Source organism: Piliocolobus tephrosceles, chromosome 3 (genome assembly GCF_002776525.5).
Source record: "Piliocolobus tephrosceles isolate RC106 chromosome 3, ASM277652v3, whole genome shotgun sequence".
Taxonomy (NCBI): Eukaryota; Metazoa; Chordata; class Mammalia; order Primates; family Cercopithecidae; genus Piliocolobus; species Piliocolobus tephrosceles.
The window spans coordinates 103,062,991-103,088,017 of NC_045436.1; the positions used below are offsets into that span (position 1 = coordinate 103,062,991).

At 37.0% G+C, this 25,027-nt stretch overlaps 1 protein-coding gene across 3 annotated transcripts in view; it reads left to right on the forward strand.

Annotated features, from left to right (window-relative positions):
* The window catches only part of MAPK10 (mitogen-activated protein kinase 10), a 357,025-nt gene that overhangs the window by 251,107 nt on the left and 80,891 nt on the right, over positions 1–25,027 (forward strand). For all 3 annotated transcript variants that reach the window (XM_026456695.1, XM_026456697.1, XM_026456696.1), the window contains exons 5-8: positions 17,956–18,085; positions 22,117–22,175; positions 23,316–23,454; positions 24,139–24,304. In XM_026456695.1, the coding sequence (XP_026312480.1) occupies positions 17,956–18,085; positions 22,117–22,175; positions 23,316–23,454; positions 24,139–24,304 (494 nt within the window). The remainder of the gene's footprint in view (positions 1–17,955; positions 18,086–22,116; positions 22,176–23,315; positions 23,455–24,138; positions 24,305–25,027) is intronic.

Consider the following 25,027-nt stretch of genomic DNA (forward strand, 5'->3'; position numbering starts at 1 on the left):
GATTGTCCGGCACTCCCGAGTGAGATGACCCCAGTACCTCAGTTGAAAATGCAGAAATCACCGGTCTTCTGTGTGGCTCGCGCTGGGAGATGGAGACTGAAGCTGTTCCTATTCGGCCATCTTGCTCCGCCCCCCTATTAAGTTTTATGGAACTTCACGGAATCTTCAAAATTGCTTGTTATGGTTAATTTGAAATATTGACCGATTTAATATATATAACAATATTTTTAATGGAAAAATGTTCTCAAAAGGGGCCTAGGTATCTGTTAAGAACAAATTTTGCTAAATTGAAAATATTCTTTTTGTTAATTGAAAATATTCTTAATTCGAATGTATTTTTGAACTGTAATGTAAAAAGTGTTTGAGTCCAAGGTTTTTCACAGACACTTGAGTTTCCCCCCCACCTTCATTTAGAGTTCCGTTATCCAAGAAATAATTTCATAGTACCACACTTGTCAAATAGATTGCCTGAATTTATGGCTTTTTTAATGGTTTGCCAAATTTAGATGCTAAAAAATTATAGGTCTTTAAAATCATATTTCAATCCTGCACAGAATATAAATATTTGGAAATTAGAAATTACACCAGGTCCCACATAGAATATAAAAAGATCACAAAATTCAGAACTTTATTGAAAGACTGTTCTCACAAATTAAGATATTCTAAAGTATAATTATGGAATTTCAAAATTAAATCTTATCCTCTCTTTGAGAATGCGTTATTTCATTTGATGTGTTCAGTTAATTTCTTGCCTTAGTCCATTTCAGCACATTCTTGTGGGCTTCAAGTTGCAAGTTTTGTTTATAATAATAGCTATTCCTTAAAAGTTTCAAGAGCTGAATTTTGGGATGCTCCATTTATGAAATACTATGATTAAACATTTCCAAGTAATTTTGCAAAAAAAAAAAAAAAAAAGCACCCAAAGTTTAGAGGACTTATTTATAAAAAGTTATTTTTCAATCATAGGTATTAGAAATGCCAAGATAATATGCTGATTGCCATGTTAAAGTGTTTTTATTTTTTAAAATTCAATATCAGCTTTGTCTCCAAAATTTTGTAAGAAAGTGATTCTAATTATAAAAATATTTATAAATCTTGTCACATTTATCTTCTATTTTGATTTGTAGAATATTGCAATTTATTTGGACCCAATGTGAATTATATTTGCACCACAACATTTCTTATTGTGGTAAGAATACTGTTTTTAGTGTAATTATGTTCAGCAAAATTTTTTTGTGTGTGTTATCACTGAAAAAATAAGTAATATATCTTCAATGCCAACATTTTAACTAAAATTATGATAGTTTTTACACTGTTGTCGTATTTTAAACTTTGATAGAATGACCTTCCATAGCTTTATTTTGAGTCATTGAACTGGATTAAAAAAATCAAACAAGTATTGAAGTACATTAATTTTATGTTTGAGGCATATGATAAAATGAAATAAAATAGCCATAACTTTAATGTTTATAAAATTATTTTCTGCTAATAGAGGGAGCACATTAACAACTGTTGTTTAACTTATGGTAAATATATTTAAGAACTTGGGACTTGAATAGAATGACCAGCATGCTCTCTGTCATTCTTAGATTGTTTTGTTCTGACTGACATGACCTAAAAGTAAGTAGATGTGGAAGAAGTTTATTATGGAACTTACTGGTAATTTATTTGCAGAATTAAATGAAAATCATAGTGATAAATAATGGAATGCATATTGATTGCAATCCAATCTCTTATGTCTTCCTATATCCATGCTTTTCGGTAGTGCCCTCTCATGCTGACACTTGGTTATGTCACTTGCTTTGACCAGTGGGATTGTAGCAATGTTGATGTGAGCAAGGTCTTGAAAAAATCCTCACATGATTGATACAGCCATTATGGAAAACAATATACCGTTCCTCAACAAACTAAAACTACAACTTCCATATGATCCAGCAATCCTACTTCTGGGTATAAATCCTAAGGAAATGAAGTCAGTATGTCAAAGAGATAGCTGCACTCCCATATGCAATGCAGCATTATTCACAATAGCCAGGAAAGAGAATCAATCTAAGTGTTCATCAACAGATGAATGAATAAGAAAAATATGGTATATATACACAATCAGGTAATAATCAGACTTTAAAAAGAAGAAACCCCTGTTATTTGTGATAACATGGATAAACCTGGCGGACTTTATGTTAGGGAAAATAAACCAGACACAGAAAGACAAATACCATATGACCTCAGTTATACGAGGGGGCTTCAAAAAGTCATGGAAAGTGTGTATTATGAAAAAGTTATGCATGGATTTCATGTATTTTGCACCAGAATAAACTTGTAGTACCTTGTTATAATGGATATGAACAGGATCTAATTTAAGGCATTAAAAAGAATAAGACATCAGTTTCAAAAGAGCACCTATCAGAACCACATAAATTCTGCAAAAATTGAAGCAAGAACAAACACCAAATTTATAGTGAAACTTAGGTAGAAAAATGAAGACATGATTGATGCTTTACAAAGTTATGGGGATGATGCGCCAAAGAAATCAGGAGTTTACAAATGGACAATGAAACAATGTTGAAGATGAAGCCCACAGAGGCAGACCACCCACATCAATTTTCAAGGAAAAAAATTAATCTTATTTATTCCCTAATTGAAGAGGACTGACAATTAATAACAGAAACAAAAACCAACACCATAAACATCTCAACTCTGTCAGCTTACACAATTCTGACTGAAAAATTAAAGTTGAGCAAGCTTTCCACTCAATGAGTACCAAAACGGTTGCTCCCAGAACAGTTGCAGACAAGAGAGAGCAGAGCTTTCAATGGAAATCTTAAACAAGTGGGATAAAGACCCTGAAGCATTTCTTCAAAGAATTGTAACAGGAGTTGAAACACGGCTTTACCAATATGATCCTGAAGACAAAGCACAATCACAGCAATGGCTACCAAGAGGTGGAAGTGGTCCAATGAAAGCAAAAGTGAACTGGTCAAAAGCAAAGATCATGGCAACAGTTTTTGGGGATGCTCACGGAATTTTGCTTATTGACTTTCTGGAGAGCCAAAAGATGATACTATCTGCTTATTATGAGAGTTTTTTGAGATAGTTAGCCAAAGCATTAACAGATAAATGGCTGGGAAACTTCACCAGAAAGTCTTTTTCTACCATGACAATGCTCCTGCTCATTCCTGTCAGCAAACAAGGGCAATTTTAGGCATCCACCTTACGGTCCTCATTTGGGTCCCTGTGTCTTGTTTTATTTTCTAATTTTAGAAAATGTATAAAGGCACACATTTTCTCAGTTAATAATGCCCCCCCCCCCAAAAAAAAGACTGCATTAACATGATTAAATTCCCAAGGCCCTGAGTTCTAAACTAAATGGCTGGATTGTTGCTTACAAAAGTATCTTGAACTTGATGGAGCTTATGTTGAGATATAAAGTTTAGAAAAGTAGAGAATAGAATGGTGGTTACCAGGGGCTGGAAGCCAAAAGCAGGGGAGACTGGAGAGATGTTTGTCAAAGCACACAAAATTAGACAGTTTGACAGGAGGAATGAGTTCGAGAGCTCTATTGTACAACATAATGACTACAGTTAATAAGAATATATTGTACACTTACAAATTACTTAGGGAGATTTAAGTGTTCTCAACACACCAAAAATCTGAGTATGAGAGGTAATGTATATGTTAATTAGCTTGAGTTAGCAGTTCTGCAGTGTATACATATATCAAAACATGATGGTTTATACCACAAATATATACAATTTTTGTCAATTAAAATATATTTTGTAATCCTCACAAAAATGAAAATAAGCAAAATTAATTTAGAAGAACAGTCATTTGATCTAAATGAAAAGTTATGATTCAGAGTAATCTGTAAATGTATCTTTTGTGTCTCCCCAAAATTCATATATTGAAACTTAATCTCCAATGTGATATTGTTAGAAAGTGGCATCTTAGGGAGGTGATTAGGTCATGAGGATTTGCTCTCATGAATGATATTTGTGCCTTTATAAAAGAGACCCCAAAGAGCTGGTTCTCTCCTCTGCCTTGTAAGAACACAACAAGATGGTGCCTTCTATGAGGAACAAGCCCTCACCAGTCACCAAATCTGGCTGTGTCTTGATCTTGTACTTCCCAGACTCCAGAATTACGAGAAACAGATGTCTGTTGTTTATAAGCTGCCCATTCTCAGATGTTTTGCTATAGCAGCCCAAATAGACTAAGACATAGCTACATGTGTTAAATCATTGTATGAAGGCACAGTTTTCTTACAATAATTTCTAACTTTGAAATAGGTGCTGATGGTCCTTTAGGGTAACTTTTTCTGGTTTTCATCTGGTTCTGACCAAGAAAATACAAGAAATAGAAATTTAGTATATAGTACTTTAATATGCAGTTTTAATTGTATTAATTTATTTCTGTTGGAAGGGTTTTATTGCAAAGTTAGAAAATATTTACTAAACACTAAAAAGTAAATAATTATAGATTTATACTGCACAGCAAATGGCAGAATCACTGCAGCAAGGCTGTCTGATTGTTCCGTATATGCCTTATAGCAGGGCTAGCCAGTCTAATTTCCCAAATTTTCAGCTTATCCTATCATTTGGCAGCTTTGTGAATTTTGTAGACTAAAACATGGGCTAGATAAACATATGAATGGTCCATTGAATGGTCAGTAAAGGAGCAGAATCGGCACGAGACAATTTGTCACAAAGATCAAAGAAGAGAAATTGAGACAGTCTGTGTGCATTCCATCACCTATTATTTTATTGTGATGAAGTTATTTTTTCTCCAGGAGTCTTCAGTTTCTTCTCCAGTGTCACCATCCCTATTTCCAGAAATCGCCTTGTGTCTAGGGCAGCCATTTTGTTTCCATTCATCTATTTTCTGTGATGATGAGCTACTGAGCTGGTCCCATGTTTTTGATTAAGGTGAATAATCTTTGTGTGGTCTTCCCCGTCTTTAGTCTGCTGACGGGTTGTAAAGTACTGGTTCAGTTTCTATTGTTACTGTCTTTGAGGGATTGGCTGTGAGACCCACTTGCTGTGTTTGCTTCAATTCAGTGTCTATCAAGCACAAAGTGATTTGGAATGAAAACTGTATAACTAGGCATGGTCATCTAGATTAGTTGGTTACATAGGTGAAATGGCTTTTCTTGATGTTGAACTTGTAGTCTAGCTGTGTTTATCCATAATTGGACCTGCCTTTTGTCTAGAGAAGTATCCAGGTGAACTCCAGAGCATGTTGCTGTATTTAGCCATGAGTTACTGTTTACCGAACACTGCATTCCCCAGAAAGCACACTTTGAGATGGTGATTTCATGCAGGAGATTTATTAGGAAGTATTTTGGGGGCCAACACCTATGGAAAAAGAAAATAGAGGCAGAAGTTCAGCTGCAATACAATCTCAATAGATGCCTCTGCTGACCCTATTGGGAGTTCTGAAGAGGTAATGAGCCTTACCAGCTGTACTGAATTGGGGTGAAGTGACCAGGCTTTTATAACCCCATGTTCATCAGTCATTGAATGAAGGCTACCTATGAAGAGTGTTGTAGGCTAGGTTAGGCAGTTTTTTTCAGTTGAGATCATCCTCAAGGGGGCTAAGATCTGAGAGGCTATCTGCTGGCAGCACACCTAGCATCTGGCATAATAAGCCCTTTATTACTGAATCTTCATGCATCATAGCACCTACACCACTGTCCTTGGATACATTAATAGAGTTTTCCTATTATTGGCTTTATTTTTTTTTCTTGAGATGGAGTCTTGCTCTGTCTCCCAGGCTAGAATGCAGTGGCTCACTGCAACCTCCGCCTGCAGGATTCCAGCAATACTCCTGCCTCAGCCTCCGAGTAGCTGGGACTACAGGTGCGTGCCACCACGCCTGGCTAATTTTTGTATTTTTAGTAGAGATGGGGTTTCACCATGTTGGCCAGGCTTATCTCAAACTCCTGACCTCGTGATCCGTCTCGGCCTCCCATAGTGCTGGGATTACAGGCAGGAGCCACCTCTCCCAGCCCTATTGGCTTTTTATTCCCAAAATGCTGAGAACCAATTTGCAGAAAATCAGAAGGCAAAAGTGCTTAGGGCCCTCAAAAATCACAGTGCATCTCTGAAACCTAGATAAGGCTACTTTTATACTTTGTTTATGATATAATGGATATCTTTATTACTTAAGTTATTATTATTCAGAATTATGTTACTTGTAATCGAAAGTATTCCCAACAAATATAACGAAACTTGTACAGCCAAACCATTCAATGACAAAATAATTAACCAAAAAATCAACTGTTGACTTTGATGGGAAAACTAAAGAAAGCCTCTCTGAGGAGAAAATATTTGGGCTGAAATCTGAATCACAAATGGGGTTAGCCAAGTAAAGATGCAAGAGGAGCATTACAGGCAGGAGGAACAATTGCAGAATCTCAAGGCAGAAGTGAATTTGGCAGGTTCAAAAACATGATTCTTATTAAAGAATTTGATTTGCCAGGCTATGATTTAAGATGTTTAAGATGCTACAGTAATGCTTAGGGATTTCCCCCACAAATATTTAATATGATTACAAACATTTTAAATGTAAAGGGAAAGAGGAACAAGAAAAATTGTCAAATAAATGATTATGACTTAGGAAGAAGAACATTTGTGTAAGAGGTCGTCTGCAATTGTCAGAAGAAACAAATACCTGATAAATACATTGTGAAAAAGATTTGCCTTCAGAGATGTGTGTATGTGGGTTTGTGTGTGTGTGTGTGTGTGTGTGTGTGTGTATGTGTATTTATATAAATACATACAAGGAGGTAAACATAGCTTCATAGCATCATCAAACTGAATTAAATGACAGGAGCATAACAGCAGAAAGCTCTATCACTATTTTAGGAATAAACCTGGTAGAAGTGGAGGTGTGTTGGTACTGTATGCCAAGAAGTTGCTGGAAAATCTTCAGCAGTGTGGCTGGAGAATTGTTGGAAAAATCTTCCTAAAGACTTATCTCCATTTTTACCTGCATAAAGATAGCAGAAAGAAAAAAAAGCTGAAAGAAAAAAAGTAAGATTCCACAGACCAAGATTCTTGGAAAAAATAGATGACTCAAGAGTAATAGAAAACTTTCAGACATGAATTTGTGACTGTACAGCATCAATGATGCCAATTTGCAGATGTATTTGCTAAACTTCTGCCAGTAATCACTGAGGAATTACAGAAAATGGGAAAGATTGAAGTGTCAGCCAAGGTTCACGGAGAAAGACAGCAGCATTTTAAGCAGAGATTGAATGCTGTAAATGGGTGTCTGCAAAATTACAGGAAGGCCTGGAGAAGTGGGCTGTACTCTGGGCTACCTTGAATGACTCCCGACACCCAAGAGCTAAATCACCAGGGAGCGCCCACCTCTGAGAGTATCATAGAACCATCAGATTTCCAGAACATACTATCAAAGCTGAGATTAGGAAATCATAGAACTGGAACTATGCACTTACTGTTGCCATGGCTACTCTATTATGCTGTGAACAGGGGAATGGAACCTGGAGTTCATTGGGGCCTCTGCTTCCACTCCTCCTCTTAACCAGGAATCTAGATAATGACATGAATTATTGCTTCAGAAGAAAACCTAACATCTCCACAAGACCTTGCTTCCCAAACAAGACATGTCAGAAGATGCTGATCATCCTCACTTCTGCCTTACAAATCGCTCATAGGTGCATCTGCAGGATCTTACTGGAATCCAGAGTGCTAGCTGCAAAAGCTTCTGGGAATTGTACACTTAACTCTGAAGTATCTTTAATGTAGGAAGGTATGACATAAAAGAGTCAAATGGAAGTTCAGTAAACCAAACCACAGTATCCACACAATTCAAGATAGGCAAAAGTTCTTATTTCTTTAGAGGAAGGGATAGCTTATAAGAGACACCTCCTGAACTTGACACTGTTCCTTGTATTGGTTAGAAATGATACCCTGTGAACTGTTAAGACAGGGTGTAGTGATCATTGGGAATAGGGGGTTTGTTAAAAACATATCATACAGATAGTTTATTAAAGTGGTAAGCCAGAGAACTGTATGGCTACAGTGTATATATGTATGTATGTATTTATTATTTTTATTGATATGGGGTGGTCTCACTATGTTGCCCATGCTGGTCTTGAACTCTTGGGCTCAAGCAATCCTCCTGCCTCAGCTTTCTGGGTAGCTGGGACTACAGGCACATGCCACTATGCCCGACTTATAATGTGTTCAAAATTTAACAAAGCTTTTTCTCTTTTTGGAAGATCTATTTTATGACGTCATGGGACATACTTGAAAAATGTGGTCATGGTGGTGGTACAGTTGAATGTATTTGTAATTAGCAGAAAGACTAAACAACTACTGGTTAGCAGATATGTGTCCAGTTGTTGCCTATGCTTTAGGAATTCATGCTTTATCCTGTCCTATATGACATAATGAATCTGGGAAGAACATTGATTTTAAAAATAGTAATAGCCATCATTTACTCAGTGCTCACTCTAGGTGAGGCATTATCTATACGTTATTAACTCTTTTACTCCTTACAACAAGCTTGTCAAGTTGTTATTCTGTTCATTTTAAGTATGAGGAAACTAATATCAGAAAGTGTAAATAACTTGATCACATTTAGTAAGCAGGAGGGCTGACATTCATACCTAAAATTGCTTCAAGGAGGAAGTACCAGACAGAGGGAGAATGCCACAGCGTTTCCAGGAGAACTGTCTAGTTGTTTTGCTTGCCAAGAAATCCCAGAGGGTGGCATTTTCTCAGTTTTTCCATATGAGATAGGGGGATGGCCCACTGTCTTGCATGATCTGGTCAATATCTCAGGGACTCAAACTCACATTGACAATCCTCACTATCATCTCACATATAAAACCAGATACCATTTTTTTTAATTATGAAAGATGTAACAGGCTGACCAAATATAGACAACATTCTTATACACATATTCTGAATAAGTTTTGATTAGTATAATGTTGACTGTAGAGGATAGAATCAGCCCAAGGAGACTTTGATCAGAATGCTAACTGGCTGTAGTTTCTGACAATCACAATATGAATGTGTCCATCTGCTTGGCTGACAGGATGTCTGGACCTACCTAATAATAAAAAAGGTACTTTCTTATTTGGCCAAGCAGTGCCAGAGTTTGCCTCTCCAACTCCCTTATATGCCTTCATGACTGATTGCCATTCTTTCTTTTGATATTTTAATAATTTCAGCTAAATTAATTTTGGCTTAAGATTTAGTCCTTGTCTTTGAGGTGATGGATCAGTTTTCTGCCAATACAATGACTTAACTTTAGAAAGTAAGTTTAGTTCCTGTGTTTCCAAATCCACTGTTGCCCTTATATGTTACCTATAAGATACATGCCCACTTGACTCTTCATCTGTGCTGCCATTGGTAGGTGAAAAAGAACAAACACAAGCATAGAAACACCAGTGCTGACATATTAGTGTAAGAGCAGCACAAGATTTTTAAGAGACAGTATTTTACATTAACATAGGCTCACTGTGAGTCAATAGGGTGGATGGAGGGAGAGGAGCCAAGATGGCCAATGAGAAGCAGCTCCAGGCCAGGCGCGGTGGCTCATACCTGTAATCCCAGCACTTTGGCAAGCCGAGGCGGTCGGATTACTTGAAGTCGGGAGTTTGAGACCAGCTTGTCCAACATGGAGAAACCTCATCTCTACTAAAAATACAAAATTAGTCAGGCATGGTGGCGCATGACTGTAATCCCAGTTACTCAGGAGGCTGAGGCAGGAGAATCACTTGAACCCAGGAGATGGAGGTTGTGGTGAGCCAAGATTGTGCCATTGGACTCCATTCTGGGCAACAAGAGCAAAACTCTGTTCAAAAAAAAAAAAAAAAAAAAAAAATAGAAGCAGTTCCAGTCAGCAGCTCCCACTGAGAAGAATGAAAACAGTGAGTGAATCCTGGTCCAACACCCACACCCAGCCAAGAGAGGTGGTGAGTGACTGTGCTGACCCGTCTGGGAAACCATGCTTTTTCCATGGATCTGTGCATCCTGTGGATCAGAAGATCCCCTCATGAGCCCACATCACGAGGGCCCTTGGTTCCAGGCACAGAGCTGTGCCACCTGCTTGGGTTGCAACCAGTGGCGGCAGGCTGGACAATGCCTAAGACAACCGAGTTCCTGGGGAAGGGGTGGCCATTCACCATCACTGCAACTCCAGTTGGCCATTTTGCCCTGCTGGTGTCAGGGAGACCGGGTGGTTTGAACTGAGAGGAATTCCCCTTAGCACATCACAGTGGCTGTGGCAGATCGTGGCCAAACTGCTTCTTTAGGTGGAACCTGGATCCATCCCTCCTCACTGAGCAGGGCCTCCCTGCAGGAATTGTAGCAACTCCAGCTAGGGGTTTTCAGACAGGACTCTGATATCCCTGGGAAGAAGCCCCTGAGGGGAGGGGTGGCCACAGTCTCACAGTTTGGGGGACCTAGTCTTTCCCACCTACTGGCAGTCCAGATGAGGGGGATTCTCCCCAGCATGGCCCAACCTGCTCAGCCAAGGGGCAGCTAGACTGCTTCTTTAAACAGGTCCCTGATCCTGTGCTTCCTGACTGGGTGAGACCTCCCAATAGGGGTCGCCAGACATCTTATACAGGAGTGTTCTGGCCAGCATCAGCTCGGTGCCCCTCTGGGATGGAGCTTCCAGAGGAAGGAGCAGGCAGCCATCTTTGCTGTTCGGCAGCCTCTGCTGGTGATACCTCCAAGAGCAGGAGGGACCCAGCTGAGCTGGGTCTGGAGTTGTCCCCCAGTAAACCACAGCAGCCCTATGGAAGTTTGGCCATACTGTTAAAAGAAAAATAAACAAACAGAAAGCAACAAAAGCATCAACAAAACAAAAGACTCCACAAAAACCCCATCCAAAAGTCAGCAGCCTCAAAAATCAAAGGTAGAAAAATCCATGAAGATATGAAAGAATCAATGCAAATATGCTGAAAACTCAAAAAGCCAGAGTGCCTCTTCTCCTCCAAATGATTGCAGCACCTCTCCAGTGGGGGCACAGAATTGGGGTAAGACTGCAATGGATGAACTGACAGAAGTAGTCTTCAAAAGGTGGGTAATAATGAACTTTGCTGAGTTAAAGGAATATGTTCTAACCCAACGCAAAGAAGCTAAGAACCATGATAAAACATTACAGGAGCTGTTAACCAGAATAACTAGTTTCGAGAGGAACATGAATGACCTGATGGAGCTGAAAAACACAACACGAGAACTTCACAATTCAACCAGAAGTATCAATAGCCAAATAGACCAAGTAGAGGAAAGGATCTCAGAGCCTGAAGACTATCTTGCTGAAATAAGACAGGCAGGCAAGGTTAGAGAAAAAAGAATGAAAAGGAATGAACAAAACCTCTGAGAACTGTGGGATTATATATAAAGACCAAACATATGACTGATTGGAGCATCTGAAAGAATCGGGGAGAATGGAAGCAAGTTGGAAAACATACTTCAAAATACCATCCAGGAGAACCTCTCCAACCTAGTAAGACAGACCAACATTCACATTCAGGAAATCCAAAGAACCCCAGTGAGATACTCTATGAGAAGATTAACTGCAAGACACGTAATCAAATTCTCCAAGGCCAAAATGAAGGAAAAAATGTTAAGAGCAGCCAAAGAGAAAGGCCAGGTCATCTACAAAGGGACAGCCATCAGACTAACAACAGACCCCTCAGCAGAAATCCTACAAGTCTGAAGAGATTAGAGGCCAATATGCAACATTCTTAAAGAAAGGAGTTTCCAACCCAGAATTTCATATCCGGCCACACTAATCTTCATAAATGAAGGATAAATAAAATCCTTTTCAGAAAAGCAAATGCTGAGGGAATTTGTTACCACCAGGGCTGCCTTACAAGAGCTCCTGAAGGAAACACTAAATATAAAAGGAAAAACCATTACCAGCCACTGTAAAAACATGCTGGAGTACAGAGACAAATGACAGTATGAAGCAAGTATATTCACAAGCCTACAAAATAACCAGCCAGCATCATGATGACATGATCAAATTTACACATAACAATATTAACTTTAAACGTAAATAGAATAAATGCCCTAATGAAAAGACAGAATGGCAAGCTGGATAAAAAGACAAGACCCAATAGTCTGCTATATTCAAGAGACCAATATCTGTGCACAGACACACATAGGCTCAAAATAAAGGGATAGAGGAAAATTTATCAAGCAAATGGAAAGCAGAAAAAGGCAGGGGTTGCAGTTCTGGTTCCTGAAAAACAGACTTTAAAAGCAACAAAGATTAAAAAAAAAGACAAAGAAGGACATTACATAATGGTAAGGGTTCAATTCAACAAGAGCTAACTCTCCTAAATATATATACACCCAATACAGGAGCACACAGTTTCATAAAAGAAGTTCTTGGAGACTTTCAAAGAGACTTAGACTCCCACACAATAATAGTGGGAAACTTTAACACCTCACTGTCAATATTAGACAGATCACCGAGACAAAAAATTAACAAAGATATTCAGGGCTTGAACTCAGCTCTGGATCAAGTGGATCTGATAGATATCTACAGAACTTTCCACCCCAAAACAACAGAATATACATTCTTCTCAATGCCACATGGCACTTACCCTAAAATTGATAGCGTAATTACAAGTAAAACACTCCTCAGCAAATGCAAAATAACTGAAATCATAACACACAGTCGTTCAGACCACAGCACAATCAAATTATAACTCAAGATTAAGAAACTCACTCAAAACCACATGACTATGAGAAGGTTGAACAATATGCTCCTGAATGACTCCTGGGTAAATAATGAAATTAAGGCAGAAATCAAGCAATTCTTTGAAACCAATGAGAACAAAGAGACAACATGTCAGAACCTCTGGGATGCAACTAAAGCAGTGTCAGGAGGAAAATTTATAGCTCTAAGTGCCCACTTCAAAAAGCTAGGAAGATCTCAAATTGACACCCCAACATCACAACTAAAAGAAGTAGAGAACTAAGAGCAAACAAACCCCAAAGCTAGCAGAAGACAAGAAATAACCAAGCTCAGAGCAGAACTGAAGGAGAGAGAGACATGAAAAATCCTTCAAAAAAATCAATGAATCAGGAGCTGTTTTTTTTTAAAAGGTTAATAAATTAGACCACTAACTAGATTAATAATGAAGAAAAGGGAGAATAATCAAATAGACACAATAAAAAATGATAAAGGGGTTATCACCCCACAGAAATACAAACTACCATCAGAGAATACTATAAACACCTCTACACAAACTAGGAAATCTAGAAGAAATGGATAAACTCCTGGACACATACACCCTCCCCAAACTGAACCAGGAAGAAACTGAATCCCTGAATAGATCAATAACAAGTTCTAAAATTGAGGCAGTAATAAATAGCCTACCAACCAAAAAAGAGCCCAGATGGATTTACAGCTGAATTCTACCAGAAGGGCAAAGAAGAGCTGGTACTATTTCTTCTGAAACTAGTCCAAACAATTGAAAAAGAGGGACTCCTTCCTAACTCACTTTATGAGGCCAGCATTATCCTGATACCAAAACCTGGCAGAGATATAACAACAAAAAAGGAAAACTTCAGGCAAATATCCCTGATTAAAACTGATGCAAAAATCCTCGATAAGATACTGGCAAACTGCATCCCACAGCACATAAAAAAGCTTATCCACCACAATCAAGTTGACTTCATCCCCAGGATGCAAGGCTGGTTTAACATACTCAAATCAATAAATACAGTTCATCACATCAAACAGAACTAAAGACAAAACCCACGTGATTATTTCAATAGATGCAGAAAAGTCTTTCGATAAAATTTAACATCACTTCATGTTAAAACTCTCAATAAACTAGGTATTGAAGGAGCATACCTAAAAATAATAAGAGCCATTTACAGCAAACCCACAGCCTCTATCATACTGAATGGGCAAAAGCTGGAAGCACTCCCCCTGAAACCCGACACAAGACAAGGATGCCCTCTCTCTCCACTCCTATTAAACATAGTAAAGGAAATTCTGGCCAGGACAATCAGGCAAGAGAAAGAAATACGGAGGGTATTCAAATAGGAAGAGAGGAAATCAAATTGTCTTTGTTTGCAGATGACATGATCCTATATCTAGAGCATACCATAATCTCAGCCCAAAAGCTCCTTAAGCTGATAGTGACTTTAGCAAGGTTTCAGGATACAAATTTAATTTGAAAAAGTCACAAACATTTCTATACACCAGACAAGCAGAGAGCCAAATCATGAATGAACTCCCATTCACAATTGCTACAGAAATAATAAAATACCTAGGAATACAGCTAACAAGGGATATAAAGAACCTCTTTAAAGAGAACTACAAACCACTGCTCAAGGAAATCAGGACACAAACAAATGAAAAAACATTCCATGCTCATGGATAGGAAGAACCAATATGGTGAAAATGGCCATACTGCCCAAAGTAATTTATAGATTCAATGCAATTCCCATTAAACTACCATTGACATTCTTCACAGAATTAGTAAAAACTATTTACAAGATCATTTGGAACAAAAAAAGAGCCCAATAGCCAAGACAATCCTAAACAAAAAGAAGAAAGCTGGAGACATCACACTATCTGACTTCAAACTATACTGCAAGGCTACAATAACCAAAACAGCATGGTACTGGTCCAAAAAAAAAAAAAAAAAAAAAGAAACGAATAAAGAAACATAGACCAATGGAACAGAATAGAGAACTGAGAGATAAGACTGCACATTTACAACCATCTGATCTTTGACAAATATGACGAAAACAAGCAATGGGGAAAGCATTCCCTATTTAATAAATAGGGCTGGGGAAACTGACTAGCCATATGCAGAAAATTGAAACTGGACCTCTTCTTTATGCCTTATACAGAAATTAAGTCAAGATGGATTAAAGACATAAATGTAAAACCCAAAACTATAAAAACCCTAGAAGAAAATCTAGCCAATGCCATTCAGGATATAGGCATGGGCAAAGATTTCCTGATGAAAATGGCAAGAACAATTGCAACAAAAGCAAAAAAGGACAAATGGGATCTAATTAAACTAAAGAGTTTCTGGACAGCAAAAGAAACTATCATCAGACTGAACAGACAACCTACAGAATGGGAAAAACTTTTGCAATCTATCCATCTGACAAGGGTCTAATATCCAGAGTCTACAAGAAATTTAAACAAATTTACAAGTAAAAAACCAGCCCCATAAAAAGAGAGCAAAAGACATGAACAGATGCTTCTCAAAAGAAGACATTTATGTGGCCAAGAAACATGAAAAAAAGCTCAATGTTACTGGTTGTCAGAGAAATACAAATCAAAACCACAATGAGATACCATCTTATATCATTCACAATGGTGATTATTAAAAAGTCAAGAAACAACATTTCCTGGCAAGGTTGCAGATAGGGATGCTTTTACACTGTTGGTGGGAATGTAAATTAGTTCCACCATTGTGGAAGACAGTGTGGCATTCCTCAAAGACCTAGAACCGAAATATCATTTGACCCAGCAATTCCATTACTGGGTATATACCCAAAGGAATATAAATAATTCTGTTATAAAGATACATGCACACATATGTTCATTGCAGCACTATTCACAGGAGCAAAGACATGGAATCAACTGAAATGCCCATCAATGATAGACTGGATAAAGAAAATGTGATACATATACACCATGAAATACTATGCAGTCATAAAAAGGAATGACATCTGTCCTTTGCAGGGACATGGATGGAACTGGAAGGCATTATCCTCAACAAACTAATGCAGGAACAGAAAACCAAACACTGCATGTTCTCACTTCTAAGTGGGAGCTGAACAATGAGAAAACATGGATACAGGGAGGGGAATCACACACACTGGGGCCCGTTGGAGCCAGGAAGCAGAGGAGGGAGAGTGTCAGAAAAAATAGCTAATGCATGCTGGGCTTAATACTTAGGTGGTGGGTTGATAGATGCAGCAAACCACCATATCACACATTTGCCTATGTAACAAACCTGCGCATTCTGCACATGTACCCAGGAACTTTAAATAAAATAAAATAGCTTAAAAAGTGAAAGAAAAAATAGTGTGGAATGTCATTATTAAAGAATTCCAGGACACACTTAGCTGTTTTAACTATGTCAGAACAGGTTTGTTGAATCAATGAGCAAAGGAATGAATGAAAGAGTTACTAGCTCTACCCTAATCTTCAGTAACACTCTATACCCAGAGTAGCAATGTTTATTTAGCACAGGGTCCGCATTTTCAGAGCATATTGACACACTGGAGTTTATTCAGAGGAAACTGACCAGATAGTGACGGGACTTGAAACCACATTTGACAAGTGATAGTAGGGAACTGGTAATATTTAATTTAAGAAAGAAAAGACTTAGGGGAAAAAATGCTAAAAGCTAAGAGTTACTGAGTGTTTACTCTAGGCCAGGCATTGTGTGCAGCCTTTTAATAGATTTCATACATTATGGTTAATAATGGAAAGGAAACATTTTATTTTGAATTGCCCTGGAAGGCAGGACTAACAGTAGTCATTGGAAATGGCAGAAAGATAACTGTTTATTAGAGTGATGGCATTTCTATTATCAAAGCTGCCCAACAATAGAAAGAGCTGCTTAGATACAATGATTTCCATGTTTTTGGAGATGGGCAAACAGAGACTGGTGAAAGTTTTCATGGACGTATTTTAGAGAGGAATGAGTGTTAAATGGAAGTATGGACCAGGTGAACTCTAAGACATTTTTTCAACCTTATTCTGTGAATCTGTCGTTTTCTTATGGTACAGCAATTCCGTTTCTGGCTCCGAGTTCTGTGGCGTGAGCTTTCAGTGGTCAATGTTACTTCTAATTTAGTAGATCAGTAGTAGTGGATTCTGGTTTTGCATTTCCTCCTGACAACTAAGATAAAGCCCAGCAGAACTCAAAGTTTCAGGGATGGGTTACATATTTTGTGAGTGCATCATTAGGTATAATGGCAAAAAGAACCTCTCTCACTTTCTCCTTTGATCTCTAAACTCATGTACTCTGCATATGAGAGAAATAGCACTAAATATTTAGATTGCTTTTTCAAAGCAACAGTGTAAAAGCACCCCTATTTTCAAAGCATTGTAAATGTTCATTCTCCGTGTGAAAGCTTCACATATGAATAGCATTTATTTTTGTCTTTGTATTTAAATGCAGTTATTTATGTTTCTAAAATTCCCTGATTGCATTTCTTATTTTGAGCTTTGTTATTGTTAATGAGAGTACACTTTGATCATCAGCCCACAAGTGCTTTTATGGCAATTAACATCACATCTTAAAAATTGATTCTTAGTTGGGTGCCATAGTATGTGGCTGTAGTCACAGCTACTAAAGAGACAGGCAGGAAGATAGCTTGAGCTCAGGAGTTCAAGACAGACTGGGGAACATAGCAAGACTGTTTCTAAAAATCAGTAACAAACAAACAAAACACCTGGTTCTTGTGAATGGGTATAGAAAAAAAATATTCATTTAAAACAACCAAAGAGCAATGAAGTTTTATAGCTATAAAAAATTAAATATCATATATTAACAGATGAGAAATTCAAGCTCAGAGGGATTAAATGACTTGCTATAGTCACATGACTAGTGGGAAATTTGAATGCCTGGCTTACTTCTTTATTCCACCCACTTACTGAGGCAATTGTATTCTATATTCTTGGCAAGATCTTTTTCTTCTCCTTTGCCCTCTTCTCCTCCTTCTCCCCTTCTCCTGTTTCTCTCTTCTCCTTCACTTCCTTCAACTCTTCTTCATCCTTCTAGCATGTAGAATATTCTTATACTAGTCACTTATATCTTTACTTTCAGCCTGATTGGCGTGTGACCAGAGTATACAAAATCTGAGTAAGATTCCAAAATAACATTGTCTTGACCTGTGTCCTTAGTCAAGTAGGCAAGAGTTCTAAGGAATCTTTTGCTCTTAATTCTGAGTTGCTCTTGGATCTCTACAGTGCCGCGTATGATGCTGTCCTTGACAGAAATGTGGCCATTAAGAAGCTCAGCAGACCCTTTCAGAACCAAACCCATGCCAAGAGAGCGTACCGGGAGCTGGTCCTCATGAAGTGTGTGAACCATAAAAACGTGAGTTTTGTTATTTTTAAAATTCTGGCGGTGGGAGTTTGTGAGATTGGAAAAAGAAAATGTGTCTGTACTTGAGTAAGAAAGGCTTTCTTTACTTTGCAATTCCTGCCTCTTAAGATTGTTTATCCTGCCAATATGCTGCATTCAATTTCATTGTCCTCATGGTAGCGTTCTGCTTAAAAATCACCTAAAAACCATGTGATGTGGAAGTGCTGAATTTTATAAATATTTCTCTAGTTAGAAAATTTGCCATATTTGGTTATCTTGCTCCAAATTGAGAGCTTCATGCTTTCCAAAAAAGAAACAAGACAAGCAAAGCCAAAAGCCAGAAAACAAAAAACAAAAAACAAACAAACAAACAAAAGCCTACAAAGCACCATGCTACATTTCTTTATAATTTAGGTTTAATTTCGATTTATAATTTAGATTTAATTGTTAACAGTTGAGTTTTATTCATGTTATCTCCTTTTAGTTTCAGCTGTAGTCTGGTGGTATCCTCTAATTGTTCAGTGAATCCACTGTGTGTTGGCATCTTATTTTTTTCAGGGATGGGCAAGTATGCAAGTACATATTTGCAAAGTACTTGAGAATGGGATCAAGAGCTTTTTCTCATGGGAACTCAGCTGGGTAGACCATTAAAGGACTTTCTTTACTTCAGAATCTAAGCTCCTTCAATCACAGGCCAAGACCTCTAGAATTCATTTTGTGCTCCACTTGTTCCTAGTAAAGACAAATAGGAGATAATTCATTATTTTAATGAAAACTTTTATTAATAAATAAATTATAATAAACACATCGAATATATTTTACATATAAATACATAATAATTATAAATTATAAATAAAATTTTATTTTCTTAAAAATACAAAAATAACTTTATTACAAGTAAAATCATTCTAAAGTTGTAGAATATCTTTGTAGAGTTATCTCTACAAAGTTCTTATGTATGAAAATTACAAAGAACACATTACCAGCGCAGTTTTATAAACCAGGTATCTTGTCCTAATGCTTGCCATCTACAAGTAGCACTGAGAAGACACAAATGTATTAGTATTAAGTTGAAAGATATTTGAAATGCAAATATGCAGATTCGGGCCCCATGACAGTATTTCTCTTTTCCTCTATTCCTCTACCCTGATGACTTTTTAATTCAGTCACTTGACGTATATATGTTGAATGAATAAAATGTGGCAGGCACAGATCTAGATGGTGAAGAAAACAGACAAATCCTGCCCAGGTGGAGTTCATGCTCTATTGGCAAGAGCAAGGCGATCCACAATAAGACAGGTCAATTGTAAAATGTCAGGTGATGATAAGTGCTATTAAGTAAGGCAAAGCAAACAAGGAAGATTTAAAAATGCTGGTCAGTGTGTGGTGGGATAGGTTTACCCATTTAAATAGGCCAAGCAGCAAAGGCCTCACCAAGAAATTAAAATTTTATGAACTGCACACTCATATCTAATATGGCCATGCAACAAACATGAGACTTCTAGAAAGGAATATAGAAATGATAGAAGGGATGGTTCCTATGAAGAGTTATATACTAATTTGTTCTTTCAGTATGTTAAATAAAGGTAAGTGCAAGATTTCAGTATGTTAAATAAAGGTAAGTGCAATGATCAATGCAGTATATTCTGTTATACCAAGAAGGATGGAGCCTAACATTGGCAATGGAAAATGGATGGATATAAGCAATGAATCCATTGTATGGAAAGTTTTCCATACATGTATTTATATTTCCCTCATCCTTATGCCAGACCCTGTAATGCAATACAATGTGGAGAAATGCCCACTTACTTGGTAAGTTTGAGAGAATAATACTTCCTGATCTTGACTGAAATTTTGGAGACTTATATTTATGAAGCCTAAAAAAGAGTTCCAGATTGCAATGATAATTTATAAATAGCACCCCACCTGCTACCTTCCTTTTATGTATGTATGTATGTATGCAGAAGTCTACAGAAACACATTTCTGGAACTTTTATGAAGAGGAAATTCACTACAACCAAATGTAAATTCTACATTAATAAGAACTCTGTTAATACTGTGGAAAGCAAAGGAAGAGTAATCTCATTAAATCTTTAATAATAGCGAAGAAAATCTATTTAGAAAATACTTCTTTATGGTGTTAGTTTGGTCCCCTGTTTTCTGTATTTATTATCAACTGAAAATTAGATTAAAATTGTTATTTTAAAAAAAGAATATAAATATTCAATTCTAGGAACTAATGGGGCCTGACAAACACAAACTCACATCTGTGTGTCTCAAGATGCTGGGATAAAAGAACTGAGATTCCTGTCTGGAAACGGTTGAATTAAAATGGAAACTTTATAGCTGTGATAATCTCCTTCTACAGATGCATTTTTTAAATTGGCTCCTGCTAGGAATTAGAATTTATAAGAGAGCAAAGGAAGGATAGAGGAGAAATTCTCGAAGGGTGAAAAATGATAAAACAAGGTCATAGGAAAAGGAAAAATAAGAACATACAGTAGGGAAGAGATCTTGATAAATTACCTTTTAAAACAATAAATCTTGATTTATTTAAAATTGTAATGCTATTTTCTAGATTTCTTAAATTATCTGGATTATTTGTTCACTAGGTGATCTGGGTTAGCATTTATCCATTGTTAAGGAGTGTTCGTGTGAATATTTATGTGGGTATAATGTGTGATCTATACACAATCTCTAATGTTTTTGTTTGAACAAATATCAAAATGAAATAAATTACTTTATGAGATTGATAAAGTCCTAGAGAAACAGACCCACTGTAGATGTTCCAATGAAAGATGTACTTCATATGCAGTTTTCAACACTCACTAGCACTGAGTATACAGAATAACATGGCACTTTAATCACAAGTTTTAAAGATAATTTTAAAACAATTTTATTTCTATGTGAATATTCCACACTGCAAGGTTGCTTTAGAAGAGATGAATTTTTTTAAAACTATATGACAACCATTGCCATATATATGTATACTAGAAAATATTGGAGGGTACTATGATTATTTTTTATCAATAATAATTTCTCAATAAGTTAAAACTACATGAGACATAAAACATTCCATAGAATTGAGTCAATTTCTTAGGTATTTAAACTAATTTCTTTTTATGTTTATTACTCCATATGTCTTTATATCATTTATAGAGTTTACTGAAATTCATTGATTGATGCTTTGAAGCTGCTTAAATCTTGACCTTGTACTTACCTATTTTTTATAAAATAGTTGCAACTATCTTGTGAGTATGAGATTTATATCTGTATATTTTTATATTCATTTCCTACTGGCACGTTAGTACCAAATATTTAGCTGGAAGAACATTTTGAGTTATTGATCTATGAACTCTATTTGGAAATGTGACAAGGGGTTTTTACAAAACTTGCTTATGCTAGAAGGTAGATTTCTTTACTAGCTAATATATAAAATAAAGCAGGAAACAAAAAGCTTCTAACTGAATGTAGAAAACTTTTAAATAATTTTCTACTAAATTCGTCGTTGATATCATCTAGAATGCACCTTTCCCCACACATATTATTGAAGCATTAATTTAACATTTGAGGGTGAGGTAGAAGTAAAAAAAATATAAAGCAACAACACAAAAAAATCATGAAGTAGAACATGATTTTGTTCATCTGGAGGAGAAGTATCCCCTTGCTATGTTTTGCTGATTGTTTTACTGTCACCTCTCTTCTCACACTGCATTTTTCCTTTTTTGTTTAATCTCCCAAAGGCCCATATTCTGCCATGAGGAATCACACTTGAAAGCAGTGTACTAATTATGCATCTCTCCGATTCTTTCTTCTGCCCAAGAATTGAGCTTTTTAGCTGCATTATTAACCTGAAGACAGATCATCTGTTCTTTCTGAGTATACTTTTCTGTGTCCTGTGAGACAGCTCTAGAAATTTTTCTAACTTCTCCATTTCCATCATAGCATTAGTGAGTGACTTTGAGTTGAAATAAAATTTAAAAATAATACATTCTCTCTCTTATTTCTCTCTCTTTTCCTCTGTCCCTTCCACTCTCTTTCAGATTATTAGTTTATTAAATGTCTTCACACCCCAGAAAACGCTGGAGGAGTTCCAAGATGTGTAAGTAACAAAACTTGTGAAGGAAGGGAGAGCACAGCACTTAGATAGCCCAAGGGAATATCACACACACACACACACACACACACACACACAGAGTTGAAATCCCTTGTACTGATCAAAGAGAGGTAAGAGGTGGGGTCAAATGAAAGGGGTCCAGTGATAGGTAAAGAAGATTCTGTTTGTGTGGTTACTTCCTGGAAAGACATTCTGCCTCCTTTTGACCTTGTGGCTTTATATGCTTTGTTGTTCCATACTCTTGGTCACTCAGGGAAGGCTTATTTATTTATGATTATTAATAGATTCCATGAACTTTCTACAATGAGTTAATTTACCTGAAGAAATAGTAGTAAGGCTAGGCGTGGTGGCTCACGCCTATAATCCCAGCACTTTGGGAGGCCGAGGCAGATGGATTACGAGGTCAGGAGATCGAGACCATCCTGGCCAGCATAGTGAAACCCCGCCTCTACTGAAAATACAAAAATTAGCCAGGTGTGGTGGTGTGCACCTGTAGTCCCAGTTACTTAGGAGGCTGAGGCAGGAGAATTGCTTGAACCTGGGAGACAGAGGTTGCAGTGAGCCGAGATTGCACCACTGTACTCCAGCCTGGGCGACAGAGCGAGACTCCATCTCAAAACAAACAAACAAACAAAAAGAAATAGTAATAAAAGGGACATGAAAATTATCTTTATTCTTTTGATCTTTGTAGTGTCATTGATTTTGTGCAATGTCTACCCAGTAATGACAACAGATGGAGGAAAGGAAGTGATTCCCTAGTACCTTGTCCTTAACACAGATACACTGAATTTAGGAAGAAGCTGTCCTGAATTTTTTTCTTATTTGAAATTATAATACTCACAAAAGAGTTGAGGGAATACAGGGGAAAGTGAAGGCAAAATTAAGGTTAAAAACTCTATGGACACAAACCACACACTAATAAATACTTTTTCTACTAGCAACCTTGTGGTAGGGTTTGTATAGCTAATACACATGCAATACCTGGAAATTCTCATAGTTTGATTCAGTCAAAGGCAGAGCAAAGAAGTTCAGAAGACTTACAGAGTTAGGAGAGAATTCTGACTAACTGAAAGGACTTCATAGATCTCGTGATCTGGAACTAACATTGTGGATTTACCTTTCTAGTTACTTAGTAATGGAACTGATGGATGCCAACTTATGTCAAGTGATTCAGATGGAATTAGACCACGAGCGAATGTCTTACCTGCTGTACCAAATGCTGTGTGGCATTAAGCACCTCCACTCTGCTGGAATTATTCACAGGGTAAGAACACCTTCTCTAGGATTACAATTCAAATGCTTTAAGAGAAGAGGAAGAGTGACTGTAGATTATTTTCTTTATACAGGGGGCATTGGTCAAATATAATATACTTCCTCATTTCTTTGATACTGGAATTAGCACCTAGTTCACTAATTGTAGAAGGAAATTCTAGTAGTTGAGTTTGCTCAGTGTTATGTTTTTGGATCATTGAGATGCAGTTTCTTCAGCTCCTTGAGTGGCAGAAGTCATATGTGCAACTGAAATAAGACAACTCATTTCCATAGTTTGTTTCTGGCAGCATAAAGACAGCTGCCCTGATCTGTTCTTCTGTCAGGCCTAGAAATGATATATATGTTGAAAGATTTATGTTGTCCTAAGGAGAAACCTAACAGAAGACAATAAATGATACATATTTTTTTTCTAAAACCTCGTCCCAAGATCAGTGTAAATTGTGAAAGTGATAATACATTTTTTTTCTGGGATTAAAAAACTTTCTGAAGATTTTTTTAATCCAAAAACTAACAGTTAATGTATTTGTAGCAGTAATCATTTGCCTTATTTAGGGCTCTGTAGGTCAGGGGGACCTCATCAGTGCTACTGCAAGATTGCTATGTCGATTGAGTCAATGGAAATAACATGTTTCACTTGATACTGGCTTTTAATTTTTTCCCTTATCCTTATTGTTAGGATTTAAAACCAAGTAACATTGTAGTCAAGTCTGATTGCACATTGAAAATCCTGGACTTTGGACTGGCCAGGACAGCAGGCACAAGCTTCATGATGACTCCATATGTGGTGACACGTTATTACAGAGCCCCCGAGGTCATCCTGGGGATGGGCTACAAGGAGAACGGTAGGGATGCTTCTGGAGAGCAGCATCAAAACCATGAATAAAATGGGTGCACGTTGTAGATAGTCAAGGGGAATGTTCTCTTTCATGTACATGCTTTTATAAGGTAGGGCTGCCAGATAGCATATTCAGGTTTTTTTTTTTTTTTTTTTTTTTTTTTAATACTACTGGTAAGAAACACTCATTAAAAATGTGAAGGATGTTATTGACAAGTCAGCTTTGCTAGAAGAGCACTAAATGTTAATAGTGAAAAAGAATTGTAAATGGAGTCTGATTAAACAGTCAAATGGATACTGATTAGCACACGTGCCTAGATATTGAGAAAAATTGCTATTTGGGTTGCAGCTCAGCTGAGCATGAGTGTGAAAGCAGGAAGCAATCTACCATATTTAGCCATTTGGCTTTTATGTCGTATCTCAGACTGATGGCTGTATTTCTAGAAAAAGACAAGCAAAAATGTGACACAAATCCTGGGAGTGAAAATCTTCACGGACAACTTTGAAATAATCCAAATTATTTAAATTGAATAAGAATTTCTGTAATAATTTAAGTTGCTCTGTAAGAAGTATTTAGAGTAGCAATTGCCTAATAAATTCTTATATATTCCAAAAATCGTAAAAAAGGAAAATGTCAAATTTGACACTACTGCTTTCCTAAAGAAAATCTAATATTCATGAACACTTTAAAATGAAGGCTGTGGAAGGAATCTTAAAAATGTATTACAAT